The sequence below is a fragment of the Conger conger genome, chromosome 18, assembly GCF_963514075.1.
Source record: "Conger conger chromosome 18, fConCon1.1, whole genome shotgun sequence".
NCBI classification, from domain to species: Eukaryota; Metazoa; Chordata; class Actinopteri; order Anguilliformes; family Congridae; genus Conger; species Conger conger.
In genome coordinates, this window is record NC_083777.1 from 14,490,679 (window position 1) to 14,512,329 (window position 21,651).

Sequence of the window (21,651 nt, forward strand, 5' to 3'; positions counted from 1 at the left end):
TCCTGCATCGAGTTGTCAGACAATGCACAATGTCCACTACACCTGCCACAAAGTTACGCTTAGTCTCGGTGACCTCTGCATTTTTCAGTTACACAAGCCCTGATGTTTTCCGAACCACTTTCAGTGACATTACATTACAGTTACTCCCTCTAGGCTCAGGTTCCACCTACGGCTGTAACGATCCTGTTCATGTATTCTACTCTCCAAACTTGAGATGTTTTTCTTCATTTGTTCATTTTAGTTTATCAGGGTCTTTATGTCAAATATCTCGGAGTGTACTGAGTTGAGAGCTTCACTGAGAGCAACAATGCTGGCTGAATTCCTTTTCACTGTTTCCTTGATCTCCTCGGACGATTCACTGATGAATTCAATGATGCTTTTCTGAAACACACTCCAAGTAGGTTCTTCTGTGACCCCAATAATTCTTTGTAGCTGCTTCTTTCTTAGAATCTAGACTGCACACTATAAGATTTCTTATGCCTGCACTAAGGAAGCAATTGAATACACCTGACTAATCACCTGACAGCGGAGAACTGTCCAATTACTTATGGTTCCATAAAATTATCACCAAGCACCCTATATGGATGTACTGTAAATGGCCACAAATGATATGCATCGTTTCGCTTCAAGTCCGATGTGCTGGAGTACAAAGCCAAAAAAAGTACTGCACTGTATATGTAGCGGGCTGCACCATAGGATGCCGGCCCACTACGTGGCACTACCATTAATGGCAAAGCATACAGCACGAGCATGGCAATACGGCAGGGACGTCAGAACAAAACAAGCATTTGCGGACACAACATGAATGTGATGTGATGGTTTTAGTTCTGAGTTTCTCCTAAAGAAGCAAGTGCAGCGGGACCTCAGTGTGTGGTAACAGCACAGGCTAACAAGGCTAACTACATAACTGAGCCGATCCGACACTGCTGATCACTGTCATCAATGTGCAATGTTTTTATTCTTTTATTATATTCATTTATTTTATTGGATGTTTTATTGGCGGCCTGTAGCATAGTGGTTAAAGTAAATGACTGGGACATGCGAGGTCGGTGGTTCTAATCCCAGTGTAGCCACAATAAGATCCACACAGCCGTTGGGCCCTTGAGCAAGGCCCTTAACCCTGCATTGCTCCAGGGGAGGATTGTCTCCTGCTTAGTCTAATCAACTGTATGTCGCTCTGGATAAGAGTGTCTGCCAAAATGCCAATAATGTAATGTAATGGATGTGTCGCCCAGTTTATTCTATGATAACCTTGAGCAAAGTGCAATTTTGTTTACTCCTGTTAGGGCAAACAAGGGCCCAAAGTTTGCAAGTTCACCTCTGTACCATTAAAGATACTGTGGTAGAGGGTTATACTATAACTTTAAAGTGTGCGATTAAATGTATGTTGTTGATCTAGCAACCTGAACAACTTTGGGCAAGTTTGTAACCCTCTGGAAGAGTGTTATGAACAAAAGTAACAAAATGATCACGGCTCAACAGAATAAAAGTCCTGGCCATTTGTATCATTCACTGAGCAGTGATAGTGGGAGATTTTACTTTTTGTATTCACTTTTAAGATACAGAAGACTCCTGACAGCGATATGGCAAAATAGAGATGGAACTGCAGTAGCTAGGTGCAGCAACTGCTTTCTAAAAATGCAAAGCTTTCAAGAGACTCTCGTTTTGGATTTTCTCAAAGGACTTATGCCTCTGGGAGGGAACACTCTGTGTATCACACCAGAGACAGGAGCTGTCCCAGAGGAGGTGTAAGTCTTTGAGAAACAAGTCTAAAATAGCGTGCAGTGTTTGTTTATGATCATCTTGGAAGAGGAGGCAGGCTCTGAAATCAAGTATAGACCATTACAGGTGAAGGCTGCTGACAATCCTATGTTCTTTTGCAACAACAGTTCTTTGGCAGGAGACAAAATGAGGAACGAGATTCTACAGGAGTTTTCACATTCATTAATGGCCCTCCTGAACATTTTCTGTGAATCTGTGTGACCCCATGCTTCGAAGGGAATAGAAAGGCCAAGTATGCCATGACCCTTCTCTGTCTTTGCTTATGGTGCAGCAGGAAGCTTTTCATGGGTGGAGGAGACCCATTCCCAAGCCAAACTAGGTCCTGGAGTACCCCTGTGTATGCTGGTTTTTGTTCCAACCACAAGCCATCAAATAATTTTAACAAGCTGTTAATCTCTCTTAATTACGTGTTTTTCATTTTAAAATGTTTTATTTACCATAAAACCACATTATGGTAAATACCTTTGCAATGGCATGAAGAATAAAATGACCGTGTTCATATTGTGCTTATTACACCATCTTGCAAACTATTACATAAGAGGTAACAAAATAAATAATAGGCTCCCAATTCCGTCGCTGATGCAGGTTTGACTTGTTCTAGCACAATATTAACATAGGAATTTTGTTCTTTATGTTATGCATAGCTCTCTGACAAAATGTGGTTTAAGATGGTAATACATGAAAAACATAAAATTAACAGGTTGTTAAAACTCTTTAATTGCAGTTGTGGTTGTTATGAAAGCCAGCATACACTGAGGTACTCCAGGACCGAATTTGTGAACTACTGCTCTACTCCATTTTTAAGTACATGGCGAAACTGAAACATTAAACCTAACCCTAATTGTGGTGGGGAATTCAAATGCTGTCGGACACTAAGACATCTTTTTCGGATGCCAATGTGTCTACTGGCCAAACATTCCTTGTTTTTACAATACAGCTGGCACACAATGATTAATGGTAGAATAGTGGTTGGGAGTAAGAGACTAGGAAGTCAACAGACGTGCTAAGTCAATCATCACAGAATTAAATATTGAAAATCTGGGATTGTTTTTTCCTGTAATCCTGGAAATGAACAGTCAGTTTTAGAATTTAGATTTTTTTTAAATTTATGAATTAATTTTTTAAAGGCCAAAGAAGAGCAAGGATTGCTGCACAAACACCTGACCACAACCCCACTGAGCATTTATGGGGACACTTGAAGACTGATAAAAAAGTGTGCATTAGACTACATCACAAGAACATTGTGAAATAACGCTGGAATAACTGGGATCATCAGGTTTTGCACACATTTATGGAGTCCAAGACCGCTTGAGTGCACGTTGCCATTGAAGCGGGAAAGAAATAGTGAAATTCATGTACATTTTTTCAAATATTCAACTTTTTACTCAAGTTATGTTGATAATATAATTGTAATTTAGTGTTTTAGTGTGTAGAAAAGAAACCAAAAACGGTATTTTGATTTTGGAATTGTGGAAGAGAACATGCATTGCCACCTAGTGGACAAAAACAATTACTGCAGAAAATGCATTTTCTGACTAATTTCCCCAGATAACAAAAAGAAATCCTAAGGACCTTTAGAAAAGGTGCTTCTGGTTTGGGATGGTTGTAAATTTCATGAAACTCATGTTTTCCCAAATGATTCAAAGGCACAACTCTTTACCTGCTATAGTAACTCATTGAAGTGTTCGGGATTTTCTTTTCTTTTTTTCAATCTTGTTCACTTAATACTGATGCCCATTTGGAGACTTAATTTACAAGGTCCTTGCAAGCATCCTAGAAAATGTAGAAATAGCCCTGTATTTCGCCTGGCCTTCAACACTCCATTTTCTATCATTTTAGAATAAGATCACTTTTGAGAAAATGGATATGTACATCGATGCATGAATTCAAATCACAAATTGTCTTTACAAAAGTGCAAAAGAGGGTCTGGTACTTGGTTGTACACACAGACTGAAGTAGGTTTTATTTCATTGTAACTTACATAATAATACTTTCTCCTGACAAAATGATGGGAAAATATATTTGTATTTATTGAAAAATAACATCCATGGTCCCGGAGAGCAAAGCGGTCTGCTGGTTTTCCTTGTTACCAAGCACTTAAGTAATTAAAGGAGTTGATTACAGTTGCCTGGTTACTTGGTTTTGAATTGTGTGCTGATATTATGGTGCAAAAACGGGTCTGCTACTTGATCATACATACAGACTGAAGTAGGTTTAATTTGTTTTCCATTTCATTGTAACTTACCTTATAATACTTTCACCTTACAAAATGATGGAAAAATATATTTTAATTTAGTGAAAAATAATAAAGTTCACCAATGTGAATTGCTTCGTCCTGCGTCAATTGCGTTTTACCACGTGTGCCAAGAACTATAATTTATTAGGCCCGTCAAGAAAAGTACTCAAATCTATACATTCTTTATTGATGTTTACACAACCATCAAACAGCCTGATGATACACAAAGTGACATAAGGCGGCAGACAGAAGGTCATTGCACTGCACTGTGGGATGCAGGAGGATACATATGTAGATTAAAGAAATTATAAGAATAAAGCAGCAAGAGAGAATACAGTATAGGGGAAGAAAAGGGGTCTCTGTGCGTTCCATGACTTTTACGTCACAGACGATGAAATAGTGTTTTACATCACAGACACTTTTTTAACCTGTCCAATCGGAGCTTAAAGTTCCTCCAAGCCTTAGAGCAGGGGTGTCAAACTGAATTCCCAGGGGGCCGCAGTGTCTGCAGGTTTTTTGTGGTTTCCTTTCAATCAGCTGCCAATTAAGGCCTTGTTCCCCAAGCGTGTGGATACTTTAACCAATGACTTGAATGAACCATGGGTGTCCAGAACACCCCAAAAACCAGCAGACACTGCGGCCCTGCAGGACTGGAGTTTGACACTAGTGCCTTAGTCTGGCACATACCAAGAATAACAAAGATACAAGCCAGGGTTACCATGCCACCATATTCCATATTCACAACTGGTGAAGAGCACTTTCAATGTTCTTATTGTTTTTTTTATAAAATACGGATAACATGAGTGATCTGTTAGCTTGGTTTGATGCAAGTTCTGAAAGGGGCGGGGCGGGGGGTTTGAAACTATGGTTACATAATTAAGTGGTTAAGGGGCAAAATTAATAGAAGCAGCAACTTGCACTTTTAACAATAACAAGAAAATTATGAGCTTATGTAGGCCTACTGCATTGTGATTGGGTTCTAGAAGCAATCAGAAGACTGGTACCACTGCATATAAAGGGACTGGCTGGATTTGAGCCCAGAGCCAAAAAACATCTTGTGGAACCGTGTATTTCAGCTCTGTCCACACTAAGGGACCGGTTTCTGGAAGAACAGATCGTTCCTTTTAACAAGCCAGCCCTGGAAAGCACTCAACACAAACACCCCACACATTTTCCACTTCCTCTCATCAAGGTTCTGTTCCACCGAAAAATCCACTCTGTTTACCGCTGCAAATCATCCCTCAACTATTACATTTTCATTGTGAAATTTGTGTAATTATTTAAAAAATTTTTTTTTTATTTTTCTCAACCTGATTTTGGACAATATTACAGGACTTTACTTCCATATCCAGGAGTGTAGTTTTCTTGTTAAAGCTTTAGGGGCAGGTACAGCGTCACAAATCTCATTGTTAGATCCTGAAATTTCATCTTTTTTTTCATGAAAAAAGTTTCTGAAAAAATGACTGGTGATTTAAAAAACATGTTCCAAACCAATGTTACGCATGTACCACTGAAATGATCTGGAAAACCAAAGTTTTCAGTGGAACATAACCTAAAGGCCTGTAGAATGAGCATGACCAGCCATGGCCAAATTCCCCTCAACTTTCCCCGATGAAACAAAATACCCAATCACTGAGCTTCATTCTGTGGTGCCGATTATGCACACACCATAAAGTAGAGGACAGCATATGTGTGCGTGTGTATGTGTATTGGTGTCGAAGATCAACATGACCACAACCCTATCCCACACAGGTTTTAACAATAGCCTTGAAGCAGCAAACAACTCTGACTAGGTCTGTGGAGTCACTGCTGCCCTTGGAAAACCTAGATGAACCTTTCATTAACCAATGACTATTTTACACCTTACAGGCCACAGAGAAACAGGTGTAACTCTCAGATACTCCGTGCCAGCATCACCATTTGCTTCACCCTGCCATTAGAAAGGTGGATTTCACCATACTGGTGCTCATTATGAGCAAGGGACCAGAGTTTGTGGCCAAGGGGAGTTTCAGCACAAGCTATAGAGTTTAGATCCACAGAGGTCAGTAGAATTAGTGATGCTGACATTACACCAATTGTATTTTGCTTTGAGTTGAACTGAAGTTAGGAAATGCTGCCATGCATTCAGTATGAATGGAGCCCATGTGATTTACTTGCTTATACTTCAACTGCTGTGAGGACAATGCATCGTTAGAATTAGCCAATCGAAAATGACATTCTTGCCGTTTGAAGTTAAGCAAGAGGTCTACAATAAGGCGGTTTTGTGTGTATTGTTGTGTGTAAGCAGAATCTTTTGGTCCAAACTGTCACAACAGGAATGGGAGGTCAGTGGACACTTGCATTATTTCATTGCCTGGCTAGGAAAAAAGGAAAGATCTCATTATAAGGCAACATTATATACTCAGCATTCTGCATGCTGTAGCAGTCACAGAATCGCTGTGGAAAATCATGAAAATTAAAAGGGTGGAAAAAAAAATAGCCTAAAACTGTTTAGGATGACAAATTAAGAATAAGTCCTGTATGGCTCCCCGTCCAAAATGCCTGACGCCTACTGTTGAGCTTTAAAAGGCAAGCAAAGGCTGAACTACACTCAAGGGTCTGCTCTCAACAAAAGGGTGAGCAATTTTGGAACAGGAATCAAATGACAGATACTCTGAGAAAATGCTTTCAGTGGAGGTTCCATTTTAAATGAAAGAAAAACAACAATACATTGAAAAGTAAACACTGTATAAACATGTAAACATAATTCAATGCGAAACCCTACATGAAAAGGCCCGTTTAAAGATTTGGGATCTAGCAGAGTGGCATCAATACAAAGGGGATATTATATATTTTTTTACAATCACCTGCCTGTAGTCAGACTGTGAGAAAAGGAAACAAGACATGAGTTTATACCCATATCTCTTCAGTTCCTGTCACAGGGTATACAACTGTTACCAAGGCTGTGTAACACCGTGTCATTTATGAAATAAATTTCATTTCAGGGATTTGTCTCCATTCTGTAAGGCAAGGGCCCCCAAACCCAGACCCCGGGGGTCCAAAACAAAATGAAAAGAAAAACAAAATCTCCCTTTTAAAAATATTTTGTTTACATTTCCATATTTGAAAAATTTCATTATTTTATAACACTCAGATAAAATAAACTGAGTATACACATCCTTGGTAATACTGTGATTATTGTAACTATAAAATATTTAGATGAAACTAATAAGCAACAAGTCTTCCACTGAGCCCCCCCAATTTTGAAAAGCTAATCATGTAATCATGCTAATAGCATGTTAAACAGGCAAATAATTTGAGCCGGTAGTGCATGTTGTTTAAGGGTGCCGAGGCGAACCCTTTTAAAAAACAAAAACAATTTTGAAGAGGGGTTCCTACACAGGGTGCCTGCTTTAGGTAGCTTTAGGACACAATATTTTGGGAACCCCTGCAGTTCATCAGATCCTCACCCCCCCCCCCCTAACTGAGTGAAGGCAAGAAAACCGGGGAGCCCGTAACGGATAAAATGGCGCCCGGAAAGGAGGGAATGTGAAGGCTAACGCCAGACGAAGCTTTGCCCTCTCCATCTTTCTGGATGAGGTGCCTGTGCTGCTCAAACGTCTAGAGTCTGCGTTTATAATGCCACAGAGCATCGCTTTGGATAGTGTTCATTTAAACCAATTCAGTCCACTGCAAGTTCTCAAACTAACAAGTGTCCCCCAAACAGTTTGATTCAGTCACTGTGATTCATACAATTCAGTACCATTCAAACAACATACTGGACTTCGTATTTCAGAAAATGATTATGCTCTTCTCCATAGGTTTAACAACAAATATTCTATTACCTGCTGAAGTACCTTGTAAGCTTGTGTCTTGGGTTTTTGAGGAAGGTAGTTAAGTTTTCAAAACAATTTGGCACTATATTAACTCATTAGTTTTGTTTCTTTTCAGGCAGTTGAATGCCTACATTCACTAAACACAGTTATGTTATATAAAAATATCCTGGAAAAAGTAACTACATATATATATTCATGACACATATTGAAGCAGATTAAATTCTTTTTAAGGAAAAAAAATAGTACCAAATAATCTGTAGACTATATCTCTACCATTACTAACATATTGCACAGAGGAACAGTAAAATGCACAAATGGTACTCTGAAAATCGCATATGTACACATACAAATATGTTATCGCTGACGAGTCAGCGGGAAGCTATGCTGCTCTGGGCCATCGGAAAGGACAACAATTTTATATCACTTATGGAATGTCGGAATGAAGGTTTATGAAATCCGCATTCAATTCGGACGCAGCGAAGCCCCGATAGTCTTACACCGAGAGCTTCACAACAAAGGACTGGTCACAGGGATAAAAGGAGGCACAGAGGCTGCACAGCCAAACATAACTCAAGAACACGGGTAATGTCCACCCAGAGAGAGGAGCCACCATCTTGGAGCACCTCTCGGGCTGACTGTGTTTGACAGGATATGACAACACAGACATCGCCCAATGACCTATTGAGTTGTGTATGAAGCTGTGAAGCCTGGGAACCTCGTATGAGAGCCAGTCGTGCGCCCTCGATCCTATGGGGACTGTGCCTGTTTTACAGCAGGCGGCAGCTGCCAAAGGGCGTTTTGCTCCTCTTGGTCCTTTGTCGGTTGGGTCGCAGGTTGATGACATCACAGCCATTCACGCTGCTGGAGTTCTGCCCACAGTGGCTACCTCCCGCTGTGTTGAACACACCTGCAAAGGGAAAGGCGGTAGGCATTTTAGCCAATGCCGGATCAGACGCTGGATTGTCTGGCCACATATTGATTTACCTACTGTATCATTAACAAATTAGTGCCTGGATGATGACCCAACTTTGTAGTGCACTCAAACAAACAGTATTCTGCTTCAGCTTGTTTCAATGCTTTTGGCAAGCTTCACCCTTATATCACTACAAGCGTTTTCCATTGCACTAAATCGAATTTGGATCTACTGTAAATGACTTTCTCAAGTATCGATATCATTCTTTAATGGAAAAAGGGCCATTTTATTTTCTATCAAAGTGTATTTTGAACATATTTGAATGACACTGCATCTGATTTAGCTGACGCTTTTATCTAAAGCGACTTACAGATGATTAGACTAAGCAATCCCCCGGGAGCAATGTGGTGTTAAGGGCCTTGCTCAAGGGCCAAACAGCTGTGCGGATCTTATCACTCCGTGCCGCCAAACTCAGTACCTGAGCACTGCTGCAGTAAGGCAAGCGATTAGCGTACCGATTTTATTGCTGGTCGTGTGCACCACCTCTGTCTCCTCCGCACTCTGCTGCTTCAGTCTCTGCAGGTATTTGTCAGCCAGGTACTTGAAAACTGCGGAAACATCCGGAAAAGAAAAGTGTTTTTTTTCCACCACAGTTACACTGTGCCAGTTACAAAAAAAATTTATTTGGACATTGTTGATTCATTTTGTTTTTTTGTTGTTTTTAAGTTTACTTTTGAGTGAATGTCATCGATCAGACCACACAAAACTCTGAACTCTGAAGCGTTAAGGCCCAAAAGGTACACCAGTTTCAGACATGTGGTCATGTGACCTTGTTGCTATGTGACCCACCTTCATTGACATTGAGATCCTCCTTCACTGAAGTGCGGTAGAATCTCAGCTTCAGCTTCTTGGCCAATCCCTCTGCCTCCTCGCTGCAGACACCCCAAAACAGCCCAACAGTACACCCGTGAAACCAGCCCCGAATGTACCCCCCCCCTCAAAACAGCCCAACAGTACACCCGTCAAATCAGCCCCAAATGTACCCCCCCAAAACGGCCCAAACAGGACAAAACCGTCAAAACAACAATTGTTTAGACCCAAATCAAGCTCAGGCTTTTAATTTTATGAATTTACAGCTGTATGTTCACTGAAACAATACAGGGTAAAAAAGCTGAAGAGGACCACTGCTGTTCCCAACCTAGGAATTGAACCCAGATCCCAGTGGTAACCGGCACCAAACAGGGGCTTAAACAGAGTACCATCATGCATCCCAATGAAAGATGTAACCATAACGGTCTCCCAGACCGGATAATCGATTCTGCATTCTCAGGTTTAGATTTAGCTTCTAAATGACCTTTGAGAAAGGAGATGGCTGTAGGAAATGGATGCGTGGTCTTACTTCTTGATGACCGTGTCATCCAGGAGGTCGATCTTGTTCTGCACCAGCACGGTGGGGATGTCCCCCACCTCCGCCTCCACCTTCTCCCTCCAGCTGACGATGGCTTCAAACGAGTCGCGGTCGGTGGTGGAGAAGACCAGCACGCAGGCCTGGGCCCCTGCAGAGTGACCGCACACATAAACCGAACGGTCAGCTCCCTCCGCGACCACAAACTGTGACCGAGCCGCAGACGCATTTCCGCTGACGAGACGCAACTTCGACTTGTTTATCTATTCGTTTACACCTTCTCCCTTGGCAGTGAAGATGACTGGTTTGGGTGGCCATGGCAACTCGTATCTCGCAGCGTGTGGTTTGCGAAAATGGTGGTTCGAAGTGGCGGTGTTCTCTGGTGCCTTTTGTTCTGCTCTTTACCGTGTCCCCCAAGATGCCAATTTCAGCCGACCGCAAACGCACTACTGGGCCACTGTGCAGCATGTTTACTGGTGCCGTGGGTCCCAGGGAACTACAATTCCATTGCCATTTATTCTAAACATAACTGTGTGTGTGCACACGCATTTCTGTGAGTGCGAGTATGCGTGTCTCTCTCTCTGTTTTTGTGTGTGTGTGTGTGTCTCTATGTGCGTGTGGGTCTGTTAAAGATACTATATGGCCCAGTGCAATCACTTCCATCTGCCCTGAACCATCATCAGGTACAGGTGAGCTGCACTGCGGTGTGAGGTAGTGATGTAGCACGCAGACACACACCACGGTCCTCACCTCGGTAGTAGGCCTTGGTAATGGCGTCAAACTCCTCCTGCCCCGCCGTGTCCCACAGCATCAGCCTCACGTCCTCATCGTTCACCCTGCCGCACAGAGAGGAGGCGCTCAGCTCCGCCGTTTTAACAGGTCACGTGACACGGACCTAAACGGGCTTACTCCAAAACAGGGATCAGGGGTACACCTGGTAACTGCCAAATCACTACTCCAACCCCCGAACGAACACTAATTCTTGTAGCACTATCAAAATCGATCATTATCGTTCACCTTACTGTGAGCATTTACTTCAATGCCCCCACCCCCCCCAAGCTCAGAACATCAATGGCTCAGATCCTCAGTCAAAATAACACAGCCCAGGTGTTATGAACCCAATTACACACTTAGGATGGAGAGAAAGCCATGATTCTGTTGGAACTGCTGCTGCTTCTTTTCATGATTCAACAGCTTCATCAGATTATTCCTACAGTTATCGGGGCCAATCGACCCAGGAAACCACTGACAAGTGTGAGCGCTGTAAGAGGAGGACATTAGTCTCATTTATCAAGGAAAACTGTTTTTCTGAACACAAATGTCAGACTTCGAAAGATGATTGGTTCAAAGAAACGGGAGTAATTATTTTGTTGTGGTTCAAGTCTGGGTCATCACTCTGTGTTTACATGACCCCTGACAGTCATGCAGTTAATTTGCCATGTGCCAGACTTGAAACTTGGCTTAACTGCACTTCATTGGGGCTGCAGAAAACACACCCACAACCCACAGACGCACTGCGGACGTCATAACCACGCCCATCCCACAGACCCACTGCGGACGTCATAACCACGCCATCCCACAGACGCACTGCGGACGTCATAACCACGCCATCCCACAGACCCACTGCGGACATCATAACCACGCCATCCCACAGACGCACTGCGGACGTCATAACCACGCCATCCCACAGACCCACTGCGGACATCATAACCACGCCATCCCACAGACCCACTGCGGACGTCATAACCACGCCATCCCACCATCCATAAGGAATTCCCTTAACAAATGGAACCGACAGCAACTGAACGAGAAATTAAATAAATTCCTGTTCAATGGAGAGAGAATCCTGGGTGATGCTTCTGTCTTTGGTACACAGATATTGGAAGAAAAAACTGGAATGATCCGTACCTCCAGACATCTGAAGCAATTGCTGAAGATCTGGGAGGACAATCTGATATAGCGAAGATGCAATTAATCATCAATAACTTCATAAGCCAAATCACTGATTAATTAAATAACTTCCAAAACACAGCCAAACTGTGACTTACAAAATCACTTACTAACCAGTCACAAATACAGATAAATAAATTTCCAAGAGGTTATTGTAATAAAATAAACTTTATTTAATCGATCTCTGTAGTGCTTAAAAAAATAAAACGATTAACCAATGGCACCGAAACACAACTTCAACTGCATGTGATCCAGCGCGGCTTTGTCTCGGCTGTGCTCGGTGAGCTGCGGGCTCCAATCCATTAGAGAGACTGGGCTAAAGCAGCTCAGGGTTAGCTCTGGCATTTCCTGACAGCAAGTCTGCTTCGTCACACCCGGTACAGTGAGGAAAACATATTTCTCTGGCATTCCTGCGGAGTGGCCCCTCCTGTCCAGAGCAGATGTATCTGCAGACTTGGGCGTTCTGCCCTGCTCACATTCTCATGTTCCACAAGATAATGTGTGTTAATATCAATAGTCGTGCCGCACACACTAAAAAATGACCTTCTCTTCAAATGGTTAGAAAATGGACGATGTAAGAAATGACATCAGGTCATTTTTCAGTTTCTAGACCGTTGTTCTAGAACTTCATTATTTTCAATTACCAATAGTGATTGTTACATTAGCATAGCACATTTGTGATCTCACACCTAAAACACGCATATTTTAGTATCTTTGAGCTGTTCATATCCTGGAGCTTTCAATTTGTGTTCCATTCCAACAATTGCATTTTAGGGTCTGCTATTTTTCTGAGCTGTTTGCAAAATGATTTCCCATGTGACATGATGTATGTTTTTGCATAACTATTGGATGATGTTGCTAAATGTTAATACGGAAAGCTTACTACAGAAGGCATAGGAGACTTCTCAAAAACCGTATGCTACTCCTTGTCTGTCTTGTAGCCGTTTTAGACACTAAAACCAGGAAGAGAACGCTGATGCCTGTGGGCCTTTAAAGGGTTAAATGTCTGACAAGACTAAGACAAACTAGGTTAGGAGAACATCACAATGTCCTCAGAAAGAAGGAACACATTTTCCCTTCAAAGAATATATTGCTTTTCACAAGCCTTATGCCAATTTGTAATAATATTCTGACCAAGACAATTGGGCAGGAATTCTAACGGAACGGTAAACAATCTCAGAAACACCTTTAAACTGGTCCTACCAGGACCATCACAGGTTGAAAGCAGCTTGAGGTTCAGCCTGAAGCAGAAGCCTCAGACACATTGAGGCACTGAAGAACCACAGCCAGGACCATTAGATGGCACGCGACCTTCCCCCAACCCACCCCACAAGCTTCCGGCTTACACAATCTGGCGCTCCAGGAAGTCCACCCCGATGGTCTTCTTGTAGTCCCTGGTGAAGATGCCCTTGCAGTAGCGCTGGATCATGCTGGACTTGCCCACGGCTCCGTTACCCACCACCACCACCTTGATGGCCACCTCCATATCCTCCTCCAACATGGCTGCTGGCTGCTCCGGGACTCTCCTCTCCTCGGGTTCTGGTTCCGAATGGTTCTAGGATCACTGTGACACTACCTGAGGCTACAGAAGAGCACATAAAGGAAGATATAAATGGAGACTTCTTTGATTGTAAACACAGGACCACAACGGTAAAACTCCTGCATAGTACATCCATCCACGCAGTTAAAAACAAAAATATGCATTTACAAATGTTATGCAAGTATTGCGTTTGATGAATCACCAAAATGAATTGGCCAATAACTGTCAGTATGAAATAAAACGTGCAATAACATCAACAACAACAACAACTATGACAGCAGGTCTGAGTGGGAGGCAGCCACTGTGGGAATTACTTCAATCATTATTCTACCACTAGAATAATGGTGCTTGCACATTTAGTTGTTGCAACAAAACATATGCATCTGCAGGCAGTTGAAATTGCACAATGGAAGAGAGCCACAGCTTCTTTGAGGTTTAACACATTTGCATTTCAATTATTGTGACACATGACTATTCCACTGCCACAACCACATATTAAAATAACAGCATGAATTGACTGTAGGGGGCTCTTAAAACCACAAAAGATAAACTGAAACTGAAGACCGAGACAGATCAGGGGAAAAGGCCAAATCACATTTTACAACTCTTAGGGAGAATTTGCCATCTGCTGCGTCTCCCCCTCAAGGTGACACGTTTTGAGGTTTCACAGCAACCGAAGAACTCCTGCGCCGTCACAAAAAAGAACGGCGTTGTTATTGTTTGATTTGTAAAATCGTTCATCGGAACGGGCAGTAGAGGCCATAAAACTTCTCCAGCATGTGGCAAACCTCGGTGAGATTTAAAAAAAAGACTTTTATGGCCGGAAGGGAAAGTTCTGCTCCACCATCCTTCTAAAGCAAACGCAGTGAATTAGGAGGGGGGAGGGGCGCTTCGGTGCTCCCCTCCCTGATGACTAAAGAGGCGGTCGGTGCGTTTCCCGGGCCGACGGGGCGAGGTTCTGCAGCGGTTTCCTGCGCTGACATCATCCCGCTCCAGATGGCCGTGTTGACTCCGGGGTTCTGCTCAGTGAGCTGGAAGCGCTTTGCGTCCTCACTCGCCCGTCCGAGCGAGGAAAGACAGGAGAAAGAAACCTGTCACTCACGTCAGCTCTGCTTCACAGCCCACCAGTCACCAATCAGATCTCCCGCAAACTTTCAGTAACATAAGGTAGATAAGCACTCACCGAGCACTTTCTTAGGAACATTTTTACTTTATTACACCTACTTATTCATGCGATTATCTAATCAGTCAATTGTGTGGCAGCAGTGGAATGCATACAATAATGTAGATACGGCTCAGGAGCTTCAGTTAATGTTCATATCAACCATCAGAATGGGGAAAAAATGTGATCTAAGTGACTTTGACCATGGAAGGAATGATTGTTGGTGGCAGACAGGGTGGTTTGAGTATCTAAGAAACTGCTGATCTCCTGGGATTTTCACACACACACACTTGTCTCTAGAGTTTGTAAAGAATGGTGCAAAAACAAAAACAAAAACAAAATCCAGTGAGCAGCAGTTCTGCAGACATAAACGCCTTGTTAATGGAAGATGTCAGAGGAGAATGGCCTGGTCAAAGCTGACAGGAAGGTTACAGTAATGCAAATAACCACACATTACAACAGTGGTATGCAGAAGAGCATCTCTGAACACACAAGGCATCATAAAGTGGATAGGCTACAGCAATAGAAGTCCAAAAAATAAGTCTGATAAACACCAAAAAAGTGCTCGGAGAGTGTACAGTAGCTTCAGAAAGTATTCAGACCACCTCACTGTGCAGTAGATTTGATCTTAAATTGACAGGAAAAAATAAATTTTTCCATCTACACTCAATGACCCATAATGACTAAGTGAAAGCACATTTTTAGAAATTCACTCTGTCTTGGCTGTATGCTTTGGGTCATTGTCGTGCTGAAAGATGAACCATCGGCCCAATTTGAGGTCAAGTGCACACTGGAGCAGGTTTTCTTCAAGGACCTGTATCTGTATTTGGCTGCATTCATCCTTCCCTCAATTCTGACCAGTCTCCCTGCAGCTGAGAAGCATCCCCATAGCATGATGCTGCCACCACCATGCTTCATCATAGGGATGGTAATAGCCAGACAATGAGCAGTGCCTGGTGTTCACCAGACATAGTGCTTGGAGTTCTGCCGAAAGAGTTCAATTTTTTTTCTCATTAGACCAGAGAATCTTTCCCCTTCTGCTCTCAGAGCAAGGGGGCTGTCATATGCCTTTTACTCAAGCATAGCTTCTGTCTAGCCACTCTACCATAAAGGCCAGATTGATGAGGTGCAGCTGAGATGGGAGAACCTGCTGGAAGGAAGACCATCTCAGCAGAGGACTTCCGAAGCTCTGTTTGAGTGACCATTGGTGTCTTAGTCACCTCCCTGACCAAGGCCCTTCTTGCCTGGTTACTCCGTTTGGCTGAACGGCCAACTCTAGCAAAAGCTCTGGTGGTTCCAGACTTCTTCCATTTCATAATTGGAGGCCTTTGTGTTCCTGGGAATACTGTTTTAGAAATAGGCTTTCCCTGATCTATGCCACAATTTTTTTCTACAGAGAATTCCTTTGACTTCCTGGCTCTGTTTTTGTCCTGATATGCAGTGGGAATTGTCAGACCTAAATATGCACAGGTGCTTTTCTAAACTATGTCCACTCAATTCAATTTGTCACAGGTGGACTATAACTACATAGAACAGTATATTGTAACTCAACTACTCTACACTAGAACTAAAATGACAACAACAAGCGTTGGGATCACTTTCAGAGGAATTTGAAAAGATAAAACACTGACAGGCAATCAAAATCCAACCGAATTTACAGGGTGTGTAAAATGGCAGATGACATAGCCAAGAGACAGAACGTTTGTCATTCATCAGTGTGGATGCTCCTGGGGGCGACATGGCTCAGGCAGTAAGAGCAGTCGTCTGGCAGTCGGAGGGTTGCCGGTTTGATCCCCGCCCGGGCTGTGTCGAAGTGTCCCTGAGCAAGACACCCAACCCCCAAATGCTCCTGACGAGCTGGTCGGGGCCTTGCATGGCAGCCAATCACCGTCGGTGTGTGAGTGTGTGTATGAATGGGTGAATGGAGAAGCATCAGTTGTACAGCACTTTGGATAAAGGCACTATATAAATGCCTGCCATTTACCATTTACCATTTAGTTACCATAAGGGTTACCGTTAGTTAGGGTCATAGGTGGGGATGGGCCTTTAGGCCAGTATTATTATTATTTTTTTCTTTTTTTTCTTACCTATTAGTATTGCCCATTCATAATATAGGCCCATCACTTTGCTGCAAAATCCTCTATCAGTTTGGACATGCAGTAATACTAGCCATGTCCTCTACAGCACATCTATCCAGCCGCTAGCTGGCAATTTCCACTCCAGTATCCAAGCACTCACACTTGATTGGGGGGGGGAGCATAAAAGCACTTTTCTACAGCCAGCACTGCAGGTGCCCAATTGACTAAGAGTTGCTAATGTGCAATGAAAGGCAATACCCCAACAATTAAAATGTCCCCTCCCACGACAGCACTCCAGCAAGCTATACACATCCCCACAGTAGGCCAGTTAGAAGAGCCAAAGTTTGGCCCCGTTCTGCTATACTGTCTAACTATCAGATAAGGAACCCAAACTTACATCATGCGACACATCTAAATCCTTCCTTTTATTGTAGTGGGAATATTGACTTTAATTTGAAACTTCTTTTTTTCCCCACCTAACAGTGTCTTAGTGAACAAAAAATAAATAAAAACAATAATCTGGCCTGAATAACATGTCTATTGGCTGCTTCAGAATTAAAATTGAAGCCCATGTAAAGCCACAACGGTTTTGGCTAGATCCGACCAGAGAGAGTTTAATCTCGTTGGTCTAGTAGGTAGCTAGCGGAACCAAAGTTTGACATTGTGTAAACCTGCCACAACTATTATGAACTAATAAAACAATGCTTTATTTAAGAAATGGGCAAGGAATTGATTGCAGACCACATTTATCAATATAACCCAGTGGTCCTCACTCCGGGTCTTTGAGAGCCGCAGGGTGTGCTAGTTTTTGTTTTCGCCTTAATATCAGTAACCAATTTAGACCCAAGAGACCAGGTGAAGTGAGTTAACTGTAATTAACTGCTTTCATTGATCAATTAAGTGCTGAGTAACAACAGAAACCAGCAGACCCTGCGGCTCTCCAGGACCAGGAGTGAGGACCACTGATATAACCAATTACTGAATCAAGGCAATGAAGATCATGTATTGGCACAACAACTGCCACAAAAACAAATGTAGGCACTTCCCAAACAACTCCCCCACAGAGAATGTCTGGGATCAAAGACACCATGGTTCACAACTATACAACAGTGGCATTAGTTTCCCCACCTGAGCCAATGCAAACAAGCCAGCTGTCAGGGAGAGAGAGCAAGGCTTTTGTGCCTCACACCTACAAGGCCAATAGCGGCAAAGACCAACAGCAATAACATCCATCTCCCCCCCCGCACGAAGAACAGAAACCAAACACGGTACCCAACGCACCCTGGCCCTGCTGCCACGTGCCCGAGTTGAAGCAGCGAGACGCACAACAGCCGCCCTGAACAAGTCCCTGCGATGGCTCCCGCTCTTCTCAGGAAACAAAGGAAAGTTTAGTAACCCTTTACTGGAACCCCTTAAGGTTGGCATGACACTATCAGACACATGTCAAGACCTGTCATAAAATGGCATAATAGATGAGGTCAAGTTACATTGGTCATAACATTTACTGATAAAAGTTTGAGTTTTATGTAATTTGGCATCAACTGGCATCATTGGTTATGCCATCTAGTAACAGCTGGTGTCATGGGTATGGCAGTGTTATGTCTGCCTCATGGGGAGGAGTTCAAGTAAAGTGTTACCAGATGGTTCTGTGTTTGGCTTCTGTGCCCCAACCTCCATCATGGGCCAATTCTGGTCTTAATTCCCGGGCGGCTCCACCCATTACTGCTCTTGCTTTGGAGTCCCAGTGAATTTGTTTTTAGCTTGGCCTACTTCTCGAAAAATGCCAACGAGTCTTTCGGAGATTACATCACAAACATTACTCACTCAGCTCCCCGAACAGCGGGGAGTTCTGAAAGGAATTCACACTGCTGGCAAACATCCAGACTGACACTCTCTGCGCAGTGTTAATCTCCACAACTCGCCTTTGGCAAAGGCTAAATCCAGGCTTACAGCCACCACTGTTAACTAAGCGGCAATTGGAAAGACCTTAAACCTAATCATCGGTTTCAGTTGCCAATCTGAGATAGACACAAGTAGCCTGAATGTATAAAAGCAATGTGTTTTTTTCTCAGAGACATCAGAAAGATGCCATGTTACCGATGAACCAGAAGGATTAAAAACAGAAGTGGTTGGTCAAAAGCCCCAGCAGACAGTGCTATAGTAAACTCTTGTAAAACACATTACAGACTGAAGTGGCAGGCATCCCCATCTCAATGGAGATGATACTCAGATATGAATAGCTACATAAGAATTGTGCAACAGTGGTCATTCCATTTTATAGTCACAAGTTTTCTAACACAAGTTATTTATGCACATGCTCGTCTCAGATATGAAAATTGTCACCATACAAATACACCGTAACAACCAGTGGGAACAGGACGGAATGTTACCTGGTCAACTGCTGAACAGGAAACACAAGTAGCCCCCTGGCAGGAGTGCAAAACCCATAACACAGAATCGGCATTCAGCTTCCCAAACAAAGTGCACTTTACGAGCAAAATCTCATGTGTCCACACCGACCAGGGCTGCCCTGACGAACACTAGGCAAACACACCTTGCTGGCACAGCCCCTCTCTGGTCTGCGAGGCAGGAAGTGGAGAGTATCTTTCAAACAGCAGCACGAAAATAACCCGGCACAATGGACTCTGCCCGGCCAGCTGCCCTCAAGCCGTTCTGTGCCTGCCTGAGAGGCCACTACTGCTGCCACTGACAGGCAACAGGTAACCAAGGAATTATGCACCAGCTCAAATTGAGCGGGTGTGTGGGTGTGTGTGCCCCGGGTTGATTGGCGTGGGGATGGAGAAGGGGGTGGGGCATGCAGCTTCATTTTCAGAATAAAGAAATTAATCATCTCATCATATTGTTTGGGAATCTAGTACATTATTCATCTTTTGATGACTAAAGACAATAACTCCTCAATGAAAATTTTATTTTACAACCACTCAACATTACTGACATTAAATTCAGACACAGAAGTGTCTTTACCATGGTAGATGTGCTACTCTTAGTTAAAACCTCAGTTAGCATTTATAAAACAATGAAAAAACAAGGCAAATGCACGTCACATGCTCGACTCCTTCAGCATAAATAAAGTCAACTTTTATTTTCCCACCAGGGGAAATTAGGTTCCAACCTGGTTTAAACAACACGATCATCATAAAACCCTAAAAGTAGAATATATTACACAACGAAAGACAAAACTACTACGAGATCTCATACACGGATACAATTCTAATGACCTGGATAATCTTATGGACAGCTAGAACAGTTGCACAAGCAACTAGCAAATAATGCATTGGAAAGTCAAATAGCTGGCTAATAAAGTCAGTTAGCTAGAGCCAACTGAGGTAACGTTAGGCTGAATAACTGAAACAATTAAACATTTTCCACTGACAACAAATAGCGTGCTTCATTAACAATATATGATTGCAAACTGCAAAGCACATAGCTAACGTTGGGGCATGTTATGTTTCATAAGTCTATAAAGCTTAACTCGCTGGTTTACAACCTATCATCAGCAAGCAAACGTTAGTACGTAACCGATGCCATTAGAAGTAGCGAAATGACAACGTGTTTGGTAGCTAGGCCAGAAAATACAAGTAACGCTTCTGTAGCTTGCTGCTTATGAGGATGGATAACAAAAAATGCAGGCGTCTGTTCGTGTTAGCAGACAAGCGAGTGGAATGCTCTTCCTTACCTGAGTCTAGTTACCATGTCTGTCTTCTGCAGCTGCAACACCCCGTAGGAAATATGAAATTGAGCAACTGATCTCTTCGATTTCACGCCCGTTTTCAGGTCGGCTCTAACAAAAACAAGGCCAGAATAACATCTACATGTGGCTAAATAGCAAACTAACTAAATATATAATTGAAGCATTGACGCACATCCTCCTTAAGGACTGGTTAGCAAAGCGGCCTGAGGTTGCCTAGCGAGGCAACGTTACCCATCCCTTTCCCTTGGCAACTGAGCTAGCTAGAGAATATCATTAATCATTAAAACTTAACTATCGCTATTGCTGTGTATATGGAAACAAAAACCGTTGAAGCAGAACGGCGTAATGTTGTTTTACACCCTTTCACGATCGGAAGTATTCAGACATGGACAGAATATAATTAGCCAGCTATTATCTTCACGCGATTTCTTTGCTCGGTCTCAGTTGGTCTGGTTCTCTGAGCAGTCGGTTGCTATAAACGCTCTTGATATCCGGTCGTAAACATTGTAGGCAGACACTGCTAACCAACGCTGATCCTGAATCAGACGCAAGTGCTTTCCATGCACCGTAGCATTGTTTTTGCTGACTCTGGATCAGTTATTGGGCTCCCTATATTACAACCACGGCGCACAAAACGCGCCACAAAGGAAGTGACTTCACAGTCTCCCCTCCCTTCCTCAAAAACTTAATATTTTAGTATCTCAGGCTGATCTTTCCACGTCTTGATTATTTCATAATGTTGACCAAACAATATATTGTCCAGTAGTGTTGGTAGGCTGTACATTTCCTCAGTATATATATAAAAAATATAAACTGGTACAGCGAATAAAATAGTTTAATACCATTTAATGTGTAAAATCACAAATAAGTGATTCGATTTATTTTACGCAATTGTTCTTTAACTGAACATTCTAATATCACTACTGGTAGTAGAACGCAGTATAGTTCTAACACTAACGTAGAATTTCTAAAACCTTATTTATTTATTTATTTATTTATTTATTTATTTATTTATTTTACCTAGAACGGTTAAAATACCTGTGGAAAACAACGAAATG

General features: G+C 42.7%; 1 protein-coding gene across 2 annotated transcripts; it reads right to left on the reverse strand.

The window, feature by feature from the left end:
* Positions 1–4,184: 4,184 nt before the first annotated feature.
* rab23 (RAB23, member RAS oncogene family) lies at positions 4,185–21,049 on the reverse strand. Of its 2 annotated transcripts, XR_009706381.1 has the most exons (8): positions 20,579–21,049; positions 13,448–13,683; positions 10,902–10,987; positions 10,146–10,302; positions 9,596–9,678; positions 9,262–9,354; positions 4,670–8,740; positions 4,185–4,523 (listed from the first exon to the last, which is right to left on the reverse strand). XR_009706381.1 is itself a non-coding variant. In XM_061228034.1 (7 exons), the coding sequence occupies exons 2-7, from the start codon at positions 13,600–13,602 to the stop codon at positions 8,601–8,603; spliced, it is 714 nt and encodes a 237-aa protein (XP_061084018.1). In that variant the 5' UTR covers positions 13,603–13,683; positions 20,579–21,049; the 3' UTR covers positions 4,185–8,600. The 2 variants fall into 2 exon arrangements, 1 of the variants encoding a protein (XP_061084018.1); XM_061228034.1 differs by having other exon boundaries at positions 4,185–8,740.
* Between the last annotated feature and the right edge of the window lie 602 nt (positions 21,050–21,651).

Coding starts and splice junctions, on each gene's coding strand:
- rab23 (XM_061228034.1), bottom strand. CDS start 13,602: ATGTTGGAGGAGGATATGGAGGTGGCCATCAAGGTGGTGGTGGTGGGT. Junction 9,679..10,145: donor GATGACACGGTCATCAAGAA/GTAAGACCACGC, acceptor GGGTGTCTGCAG/CGAGGAGGCAGAGGGATTGG. Junction 9,355..9,595: donor GGATCTCAATGTCAATGAAG/GTGGGTCACATA, acceptor ATGTTTCCGCAG/TTTTCAAGTACCTGGCTGAC.